This window comes from Cinclus cinclus, chromosome 6 (assembly GCF_963662255.1).
Source record: "Cinclus cinclus chromosome 6, bCinCin1.1, whole genome shotgun sequence".
NCBI lineage: Eukaryota > Metazoa > Chordata > Aves > Passeriformes > Cinclidae > Cinclus > Cinclus cinclus.
Genome location: NC_085051.1, coordinates 39,271,974 through 39,283,496, shown reverse-complemented (window position 1 = coordinate 39,283,496; position 11,523 = coordinate 39,271,974). Strand labels below are relative to the sequence as shown.

The 11,523-nt window shown below is 38.5% G+C and overlaps 1 protein-coding gene across 1 annotated transcript in view; it reads right to left on the bottom strand.

The window, feature by feature from the left end:
* Positions 1-1,389: 1,389 nt before the first annotated feature.
* Positions 1,390-11,523, bottom strand: part of MIA2 (MIA SH3 domain ER export factor 2) — a 36,029-nt gene continuing 25,895 nt past the window's right edge. Inside the window, exons 21-29 of the mRNA XM_062495059.1 lie at positions 11,351-11,386; positions 10,347-10,414; positions 9,590-9,672; positions 9,099-9,230; positions 7,326-7,478; positions 5,842-5,973; positions 3,312-3,388; positions 2,687-2,921; positions 1,390-1,890 (exon numbers count right to left, since the gene is read on the bottom strand). Of these exons, the coding sequence (XP_062351043.1) occupies positions 1,742-1,890; positions 2,687-2,921; positions 3,312-3,388; positions 5,842-5,973; positions 7,326-7,478; positions 9,099-9,230; positions 9,590-9,672; positions 10,347-10,414; positions 11,351-11,386 (1,065 nt within the window). The 3' untranslated portion in view covers positions 1,390-1,741. The remainder of the gene's footprint in view (positions 1,891-2,686; positions 2,922-3,311; positions 3,389-5,841; positions 5,974-7,325; positions 7,479-9,098; positions 9,231-9,589; positions 9,673-10,346; positions 10,415-11,350; positions 11,387-11,523) is intronic.

Genomic DNA, 11,523 nt, shown 5'->3' with positions numbered 1-11,523 from the left:
AATCCTTCATCTGTCAAAACTCAGTTGCTTGTTCCTTTGGGGTGGGTGGAACAGGGATTTCCCCACATACACTTCTGTGTAACCTTTCTACATTTGACAGGTTGCCATCTACCTGTGTCCTACTGCATAAACCTGGGCTTGTTCCCAAATTTGAAATAAAATTCTGCACTGCTACTGGGGAGGGAAAACAAGTCTCAAATGATGCCATTCTCTCTCCAGGATGATCCAATCCATGCTTTTCCTGCATTTTCTTAGTCCACCTATCCTTTCTTTGCCTGCAGCTTTTGGTACCATTGTGGGCATGGACTGTTTTGGTGGAGAAAAAATTTTTCATTGTTAACTTAGAACAAATATTTAACCGACATAGAGAAAATAGTGGTTTTGCTCAGAAAACATAGATACATTCACAAATAGTTTTTGCAGCCTCCCAAAACAAAAAAGGTTTATGGCAGTGTTACCAGCCCAGGATTTCTGTGCTATACCTTGGTTCTCTGGTTTTGGCAGTTCTAATTGTTCCTAGGGCTGATGACAAGTGTAAGGGTAAAACCCAGTAATTCCTTTGAGAATCCTTGGGAAGTCTCTCAGGCAAACTCCTAGCCATCAACTAATTGGCTAAAACTGATGCAACAGCCACGTTAAACTACATGGCTGATTTAACATGGATGATGCTTTAAAATGTCTGTTGTCTGAATCTGTCATTGAATCGCTGGAGTACAAAAGCTTATCTAAATGCTTTGAAAGCTAAACTAGAAGCAGAAAGGATAAAGAAATTATAGGAGTGAGACATGGAACAGTTCTGTAGCTGAAAGAAGCCAGTGTGGGAATAATGGTAGGAGCAGGAGTACTGAGCTACAAGAGAAAATGTTCCCTTGGCAGACTCGACCTAAGCAATTACAAGAAAAGTGGACTGGAGGTTTTTTTTGGTAACTTCTAATTACGGGGTGTGGTGGCTGCATTTACATTAAAGCCCGAAATGGTGTGCTATGTGTGTGTGCATGCAGAGAATGGAGCCTGGTGGTTGAACTGCTGCTGAGTTGGGGCTTGCTAAAACCAGTCTGCTTTTTTATCTTAGAAGGGTCCCTTACCAAATGACCACTGAGTCCTGGTTTTCAAATTGAAGCCTCACTGTCAGAAGAGCCAGCAGCTTCTAGCAGAAGTCTCTAGATTGTATTATCACCAGTAAAAGCAGAACTTGGCTCTGTCCAGATGCAGCCTGGCACTGGCCAGCCCTGCCCAGTGCCTACAAGGCCATTAACAAAGGGGACTGGAGAGGTGAAGATGAATAACCATTATTCTCCACTCTATTATACCATGCTACCAGTGACACTGCTTTCATCTTCTGTAGATTTTTATTAACTGTTTCCATTTGTTTTCACATCCTATTAATAAAGCAGCAAGCATCACTCTTGGCATGCAAAGACTCCCTGTACAGCTCAACCAGCACAAAGCAGCTGGACTTCTACAATAAGGTTCACATATGATTTAATTTTATACACCTCTGAAGAGACTACTCAAGTTAGAAATACTTAATTTAAAATTACTATTGTAGAGTGAAAACCACTTATTCACAATATTCATAGGTATTCTTTATTTACAAAATACTATCCTGAGAATTTTCCCTATTAAGCTTCAATTTGAGCAAAGTAGTTTGTATATACCTAAGTAACAACGGTTACTTAACATAAGGAAAAACGCCAGTAGGAAAGCACAAAACTGGTTCAGGACATGCCCCAAGTGACTGTCAAGTCTCCTGCTGTGGTTCTGGCTCTACAGCTGATGGATCTGGCTGAGATGGTTCAACTGTATTTTCAGGAGGAGGTGGTGGAGGCAAAAATCCAGGTCGTTGAGATGGATAGTGAGGATAAGGTCTCGTTGGAAATGGATTTCTTACTGTGAGACAATCAGAGTAATCCAGTTAATAACAATCACAACAGTAAACATGTACACCTGCTCCTCTTGCTGGCTTACTGCTCAGCTAGGCCTATCTAACTAAAAGTCACATGTCAGGATCCAAAAAGATAGAGATGCCAGGAAAGAGGAGGGCAAAACCATCACTTTTCTTGGTAGGTCCCCACCAGTAGAGACCCAGTAGTCTCTAAGCAGCAGCCAGCCACTGCTGCTGCTGCTGCCAGTATCCCCTTCAGTCTACCACAGCAACCCTTACATGCTACACCTTACAGATATATGGGAGATAAATGGCTTAGTTCTTCACATGTACTCAGAGAACAACTAGAGTCAGAAAGAAGTCCTGCTGTCTGATACTTGTATCTTGCTCCAGTCATGCAAACTCCAAGGGACAACAGTTGTTTTGGGACTGTCCATTTGCAGGGCACCAGCACACCTCGGAGCCAGATTTTAAGATCTACGTAAGATGCAATTTCATAGGAAGAAAAGGATTAAGGCAACCACCTTCTTGCTTTCCTACCCCCAAAAAACAATCCTTTAAGTGCTTAACAGTACATATTTTCCAGCCAAAGTCAGTATTTGTAAAAAGATCAAGATGAGCTATTGTAAAAAACAAAGTGTACAACACAACGAACCTTAACCAGAGAAGATGTTCCCTGTTAGCTGAATTAAGAGGTAGTGGGTGCAAATATATACACATCTACCCCCTGTGGTAACTCACTACCTGCACAAAGCACTCATGTTCACCAGCTTGAAACAAATGCTGGCTAAAGCCACGTACTTGGCAGCGGAGGGCGTGGAGGGCCGAAGTCTCGTACTGGAAAGCATTCCCGTGGCCCATACACACCAGCAGGAAGAGGAGGAGGAAAAGGAGGTCCTCGTCTCATGAAAGGTACTGGTGGTGCTCGAGGATCCACAGGCATCAGTGGAGGTCTGACTGGAGGGAAAAGTGGGGGTGCAAACCCTGACCTGACAGTTTCACTTTCAGGTGCCAGCAACTGATCAGGGAGCGAGTTCTGCAACACAAGAAAACCAGGGACATTAGCGGAGGGAAAGGGAACATCTCCAGTCACATCAGGCCCACTTTTATGTAGGTGTGACACTAGCTAAGAGCTAGTTCCAACTCTGCCTTAGCTACAGCATAATCCTGTGCAGGGCTATCTGTGTGTACTGACCATCCGCTTGAGCACAGTTCCATCTTTTGGGACATAATTAATTTTCAACAGGGATGATACTAGTAATACATCATAGTAATTCATAAGACAGTAAGTGTTGAGCTAAAGTATATATATAATTTTATAATTGCACTGAAGACTGCAATATAATGTGACCAATAGACTACAGACAAATATTTCTGGTTTTTGCAGAAAATTAAAGCTTTAAATCAAGTGTCTCTAGCTACTTACATTAAGGGTAGAATGATCCATCATCCCATCTCCACTTGGTTCTGTTTGTGGACTATGTTCTGAAGATGCCTGTCCATCTATATGCAAAAGTTAAAAGGTTATTCAGTGCTGATCTCTTTCTCTGCACTGATTTCAGTATTTTTTTCTGAAACCAGGGTAGATTGGCAACAAATCCATCAGCAAGCAGCAGTTCTAGTCTCCCCCTCCCTCTAACTGATAGTTTATTTCTTCAGTAAGCCCCATGCTGGGAATTGCTGTGCTATGATATGCTCTTGGCACAGAGCTTGACACCAATCCTATTCAAGTATGACAAAAACCAACTCCCTCCTGGACTGACAAATATCAAGGAGACTTCCAGAACTACATCAGTTTTGGACGAGCAATCAGAAATAATAATCATCATCCTCCTCTCATTTGCCTTATTTGCTTTATAAGTAAAGAGATAAATAGAAACATGAGTATTTTTAGTTTTAAACTTTGCTGGGAACAAGTATTTTCAATAACAAGCAGAGAAAATTATTAAAGGGAATGGTCAGAGAGTAGAATCTGACTGGATATAAATATAATAAAAGCATACAGTAAATACACTTCCTTTAAACAAACAAACAAACAACCCGCCAAACTTGAGATTTGAAAAGTATTGCTTTCTTATGCTTCAGCTTGAATAGAGATGATTATAATAAAAAGCAACAAACCAAAACAAGACTTCTAATTAGTGACAGAACTTTTATGTGCATGTTCTATTTCTACTCCTTGAAAACAAAAAAAAATTTTCTCAATGAACATATAGGTCTTTTCAAAAACTCTAAATTACTTGTCACTTCAAGCAGGCCCTGCCTTGTTGATGATATTGTTACTTCATCTAAAACATTTCAACTCCTATGTCACACAGAGACTATTCATACCTTGATATTTATGTTGCATAACACTTTTCATTTTAGATCTTTATGAACTCCTTCACAAACTCTGTCAACCTTTAACTCTTCTTTCTGACAAAAAGTTTCCTGCTACAGATACCGCCTCAATGAAAAATTTTTACAGTTGCCACCCTTGCTTAGGAAAATCCATATTATTTTTTCACTTTAAATAATATTTTCACCATCTTCCTAAGAAGTGTAACTTGTTAACTCTAACGAGTGGGAGCCTCGACTTCAGTACTGTGAGACACTCTGCTGTTCTGAAGACAGATGTGCTGGATGGGCAGATTTTTGGTGGTTGGTTTTTTTGAATGAAGGGTTTTTTGTTGTTTTGTTTTTGGTTTTTGTTTTTTTTTTTTACAAATACTCAGCCAACTCTAGTGAAATTATGTGTCTCTAAAATGGCCTGATGACCACATGAACACATGCTTAATGACCTGTTAGATGCAGTCATCCAAAAAGCTAAAGGTTATCCAAAACCCTGTTTCCATTCTGGCAGTTTTGAATTACTGAGTAACTGAATACAACTTTAAAAAAATAAATTAATTGTTGCTTGTGCAAAGCCAGGGAAAAGCTCTCTTGTCCTTCAGTCAGCAGCCAGGTGCTTGAAGAAAGAGGAACATGAAGTATTAGAAAGCAGAAGTGAGAGAAAGCAGAAGTGAAACTGACAGAAGGCTTTGGAAAGAGGGAAGGTCAGTAGCTGCACAGGAACAGAACTATCTTCCAGTAAAGAGCAATTCACTTTGACACCTGAACCTTTGAAACTGAAATGAGCATTCCCAGTTCTCACACTGTGATACCAAGTAGCATCAATTCTGACCAGAGGAGAGAGAACCTTCGCAAGGGAGATGGTAACTTCCTACTCATCCTGTCATGTGACTTAGCAGGACATTACATAAAGATGAAAAATGCTTAGTAAGAAAGACGAAAAATGCTTAGTAAGTAAGTGTTAAGCTCTTAAGATGTCAGTGATAAGGTGTCAGTGACCAGAACTCTGCCTATGAGCTTCTGGCAGCTGCCAAGTGTCACAAACTAAAATGTACGGAATCCAATAATGGATATGTACATAATGGCCAATTCAGAACTGCTGGGTCAGTGAAAGGTGTGATTAAATTGGGGGCAATTCACTGTGAACTACAAAAAGCTGCCACTGTGGTCAACAGTTTGAAGGAAGTGCCCTCAGGACCTTCTACCTCCGTGCCCCAAGCCAGAGGACACTTGAACATTTGGCTGTTTCTGTTTCACTCTTTGTGAGTCTAACCCTTTCTATCTTTACCAAATGTGGCGCAGAAATGCAAGTATGGGCTTGTGATGTTTTAATGCTGTGACGAGCCTCATGAGAGGGACCAAAACAAACTGTTAACCAATTATGAGTGGTTAATATACAGAACAGTGAGGGTAGACCAAAAAAAACACCCCATGACTGCCATCCAAAGAATCCTGCCCACTTGACAGCAGGGCGGGTTATTGCTCCAACAGGGAATGGCTGCATCAAGGCCAGCAGGTGTTAAAATGTTTCTTACACAATGGAACTTCAGGTCTGTGGTAGCTGAAAACCTGTCCTTTTGCCACTGGTATTTCCCATTTCAGAGTATCATGGAAGAGATTCCCACCTGTTTTGTCAAAAGACTGAACAGTGTAAGTTCGTAGTTCTGCTGGTCCAGAAAGTCTTCCAGTATTTGGAGGATTAGGGAAAAATCTTTCTTGTCTTCGAGCAGTAAGAACTGGATCAGCATAAGGCTCACCTAACATTGAAGAAATCACAAAAAAACAGGTCTGTGAGGATTTATTTCTTACATTCCACACAATTTTAGACCAGAAAGATTCCCTGGGTATCTTACAGTCCTGTAAACATACAAAGTGTCTACTAATCAAGGTGAGAAAAATATCTTAAATAACCCAGGGGAATCCCTCCAAATATATCCAATAGCTTATGCTTCTAAAGAGCGGCAAAAGAAAAAGTTTACTGATTTTTGGTTTAACATATAGCAGAATTTTGAAAGTTATGATTGCCTAAGTTACAAACAGCGGGACCTTGTAATAAAAGGTTCGGCCTAGCAAAGGAGATCAAAGACAAAATAAGGTACTAAATGTTTTAAGCCATTCTTAGGTAAGAATGCTGTTTTCCATTATGTTTCATAGTGCTGTAATATGTTTCCACCGACTTGCTGGCATCAGATCTAGCAATCTGCACTGCAGCTACAAGACAAAATGTATCAGTGAGATCCAAGGGCAAAAGTGGGCTAAGGCCAAGGAAACAAGACTACCTCTCTGCAATATCCTTCCAACAGAGCAGCCTGCCAGATTACAAACTGCATCCTGAGAGGACCCTGAGATCTACCACGAGGCTTTCACACAGACAGGTATCAATTGCTTGCTGCAGTAATAACTGAGGTAACTTAATCTGTGTATGTTACCTAAATTTTTAATTTTTCTAAACTTGTAATGCTTTTTCTTCTTTATTACAGGTATCCAGGAAGGTTGTCCATCCCCCCCAAGTTTTTATTTGAGAAATATCAAGCAGAATCCTCTTAACTCATCTCTGCCTTCCCCGAGTGGTAATGTGCAATAAAGACGTTTAGTTCAAGAACTGAGAGTGAAGACTCATGTTACTGCTGTTAATCATTGAAGAGACAGTATCAACAGGAAAACATGTGTCACATAGGATGAATCTACCATGGTTCTTCTGTACTATTAATATAAATGTGTTTTTTTAAAAAAAAAAAACAGTATTTTTCAAGATTACATAGATTTTATTTAAATAAATTAGAACTTTTTATTTCTTAAATCTCTTTACTGACTATCCAGCCCACACAGGTCTTTTAATGCATTAAGCAAACTCCCAGTAAAATAATGACACCAAACAGGTGATTGTCCCCTGGCAATACCAATGTATATTTAAAAGATAGCAGAGATGTGCAAGTGAACCACACTGTTCAAGAAGAGGAAAAGATTACTGTTAAAAAAGCCCAATCCAGTTACACATGCAAGTCCAAGAAAACATTTATTATTTTTAAACCCAAAATAGTTAAATATATAGACTGCAAGTCAGTAACTCCTCTTTTCCATGGATATGGTAGCTACACAGAGTTTTTACCTGGTGGAGGCAGAATCATCCTGTGTTCTCTTTCCCAAGGAGGAGACAGGGATCCAGTATCTGATGGTGGCCTGTGGGGATCAGTTAATCTGTCAGAATTCAGCTCTCCTCTTTCACTTCCAGCTTCATACATGGCAGTTGGTCCTCTGGATCCTAATCGAAGAAATCGAGTAGTTATTCACCCTGATGTTTTAAACCCTCTGCTATGGCTTTCCTTATTCAGTCTGGAAATGGTGAAACAAGTCAAGGAATGCCAACACTGTCAAGACACATGAGGTGCACGGCTCCACGGGACTCTCCAGCTGTTTGCTAATGACCAGTTACGTCTATGAGAAGAGTTCAAAGGTGTGCAGTGAAAAGCTTCAATGACAGCACAACACAGAGGACCTGCAATGCTTTTGAAAAAAACTAATAATTCGTAAGTTACAGTTATTTTGAACCAGAAACCAGTACCTTCATGATAAATAATCTTCTCTGTGATAGAAACCTGCTGCTAATCAAGCTAACAATTAGCACGCTGAGAGTTAATACTAGTATAATAAAACACCCATCTGCATTCAACACTCTTCTGGTTATAATTCTTTATTCAAGAAGAAGAAGAAGAAGAAGAAGAAGAAGAAGAAGAAGAAGAAAAACAAACAAACAAGCAAAAAGACCAAAAGCAACAAAAACAAACAAAAAAAACCCCCAAAAAACAAAACAAAACCAAACAAAAAAAACCCAGAAAAACAAACTGTAAGACCAGGTCAACAAAAAATCAAATGCAATAAAAACTGTAAAAATGAGTGATTTTAGATTGCAAGCTTCCTCTAAAAAAGACTGGGTCTGAAAAACTACAGAAATACTGAATTCTGCTATCATTCTCTAATTCGTCATGCTACAAGGCAACCTAAAACTTTAAGCCATTATGTGTCTTGTGCACTCTTAAGGTGAGGACTATAATTGCACTTATTGAAATCCTTATAGAAGAGAAATTTGGACATATTTCCCACTACTTATGTACAGGCTTCGATGGGTATAATGATAAAAATAAACACTAGCTTCTTTATTACCTGTAGCAGATGCTGAACTTCACTCTAGCATTTACCTACACTGCTTCTGTCAACATAAGAAATATGAACAGAGGGTATTTTTCTTCCCTTACCCATGCCACCCCAGCTTACTTTTACCTACTCCTGAATCTCCTGAACTGTACTCCTTACACACAAACTTCCTGGTCCCTTCTAGCAGTAGGGAAGAAGCAGTCTCCATGTATGATGGCTGCTTCAAATTGAGAACAAAGGGAAGGGAAACAATTTACTGAACCAGTAACCTTCCAATACCACAACCTCCAATAAAACTGCCTGTTTTTGACAACATTCTCTCTGGAGAATGGACTGTAGACGAATGAGATGGAAGGGGCAGTATTCTTTCTTCAGAAAACTAGTAGACTCCCTTTTACTTTAAAACCATATCTGTTTCAGCAGAACCCCATCCGTCCAAGAAATAAAAGGCAATGGATAAGTCTGGCTTTTTACTTTTCTTAATTTATGCTTCTAAAATGAACCCACTGACCAACCTACCAATAAAAACTAGATTTCCAATTGTACTGTTACACATTAAACAGCTTTAGAAGCAAGCTGAAAAACAGGAAAAGTTTGTCCAATTAACTGTTGATGTTGAATTGGTTGTTTTAATACTTTTTGTCACCAACAAGAGGAAAAGGTGTGACAGGTTTATAGGAGAGGAGAGAGAAATCCAGAATAGATACATTTTCAAGTTTAAGAATTGTACCTCTTCCTCCTCCTCCACCTGGAAGCATAGGTGAAAGCCTTAAAGGACCCTCCAATAAAGTTGGAGGGGAAAGAAAAGCTCTTGTTTCAGATGAAGGCCGGCCCATTGGTGAGGGTCCATATGGGGAATGCTCTGGAACAGTTAAAACAAAATACTCAAGTTCACAATACTTAGTTTAACAAACTGTATAAATAACTTCTCAGGTGAAGTTAAAAACTAAACTGTGTAACTAAAATGAAAATTGTGCTCTCATTACCATGTGTAACATATTCCCAGTATTCTCTCATCAATACTGCAAATGCTTCTATAGTTTCAACAAAATACTTGACATGACCTAGAGTCACTTATGACCCAATTATTTTTTTTACATGACTGGTATTTGTACATACACATGGCCAAGATAGTTTTCAAACAATTAAATATGTGTGGTCTTGGGAAACAAAACCATAAACCAAAAGAATTAGGCTCTATTTTACAATTCAATACTGTACCTCTGCCAAATGGTCTCACTGGAATATCAAGAGCATAAGGGTCTTTTTCTAAAAGTTCAAGTTTAAATTCTGCTTCAGTTAATCTGCAAAGAGACAACAAATAAGTAGTAAATGACCAAGAAATACAAAAGCTTTACCAGATTACACTGTTTACTGCCAGGCTTTCTACCTAACTGGTTAATGAAGCAAGGTATTTTATTCCCTAAATAAATAAGACAAAAGATGTCACAGTACTCTGAACTTAAAAATGCCTGAAAGTATTTCTCTATGCTGCTGTGTTTAAACTGTGATTCAGAAGCTGAAGTTGCATTTTAGGTATCGCATTCCTAGTATGACATCACACTAACTGCTCTCCAAGCATTAGTTAACCTCACACCTCAAAGTTCCTCAACTACCACCAACTGTTAGTTCAGCATTAACTTCTGAGAGAAGCTGTAAAATTGTAGGGTAACCATGACATCTGGTTGATACATACTTAAAACAAACAAACAAACACTAGCCCAGCCCCCCCACCCATTTGTGTTCTAATACTGTATTTTACTTCTTTCCTGAAATATTTCAGTACTTCACATAGTTCCTACTTTCTTGCATGTCATAATTACTGGAAAGCTCAAGTGACTCCCTTTCTTTCAGAACTCAAAACACTGATCTCTCTGCCATGTTGGGACCACAATACATTAACAGAAAACATCAAACTGCCCAAATCCAACACATGCCAAACTGCATTTGTTTAGGAGCAGATAAGAACTGCACTTACTTTTGTCTGTTATGTGCATTTTCTTTTTTTATATCATTGAGGTGTCTTTCAGCTGCTCGGGCAGTCAGCTTTGAGAAAGGACAAAAAACCAGTTACTTAGGTACTGCTATTTTTTGATTAAATGCTTCATAAATATGACAGTTCCTATGTGCAAGACAGTTTATGTGAAGTGTATAGATTGCATTTTCACAAGATAGGACTCGTGTATGGAGCCTCACATATGTCAGCAAATTATATTACCAGCTCTAAACCCAAAATTTTTTGAGGAATGCTAAGGCTTTCCTGCAGGTTCTTAAAACTTTGGAAATGGAATCTCTGGCTATAGCAGCTTTGAAGCACATACCGATGATTTAAAGTCTCAAATTCCATGTAAAACTGTTTTATTTTAAAATCAGATAAGATAAAATCTCTGGAATTATGACCACAAAGCACCACAGCTTTTAGCAGGTTTTTTATCTAAGACACTCTGTGAAAGTGAAGAATGTATTTATCAGGAGATATTTTAAATTTTCCTGTTTTGTTAAAAAAAAGGCAAAAATGGATTTTGTAGTAACACTCTTAGGAAGCTGTCAATGGAACATACTGTTCTCACTGGACATAATGTCTTCTACTTGTAGATAAAAGAAGTGAAGTACACACAAAGCAAATGCCAAAATGGCATTGAAACAAGGCCAAAAGCTTTCATTATTAGCAAAATGTTACACATTTGTTACATGGTGTCATGTTCTACCAGCAGGTTTATTGCTATAACAAATGATACAAGATTGTCATTCTACTGTGTTTGTAAGTATCCAGCTTAATTTTCCAGCTATTTTATATAACAGGAGTGTTTTTACCTTGCTTTTGTGTATTTCTGCAAGAAATCCACATCTTTAAAAGTGAAAGGTTACAGATAATTTTGATGATCTGTTTTTAGTACAAACCAAAAGGGGACAGAGCAAACTTTTCAAATAATGAAAAATGAAGATGCAGGACACATGGAAAATTCAGTATTTGGAACTTACCCAATTATCATGAGCTTTTTTCTCATGTGAAGTAATCTGTGAAAGAGAGATTCATTATTCACCTAAACACCAAAACTTATGACTACATGCTCTTTTTTATAAATTTAATGTGTGTGGGTAGTTTATAATGAGATGCCTAAATGGAAAATTCAACTTATCAATAAAGTTAACTG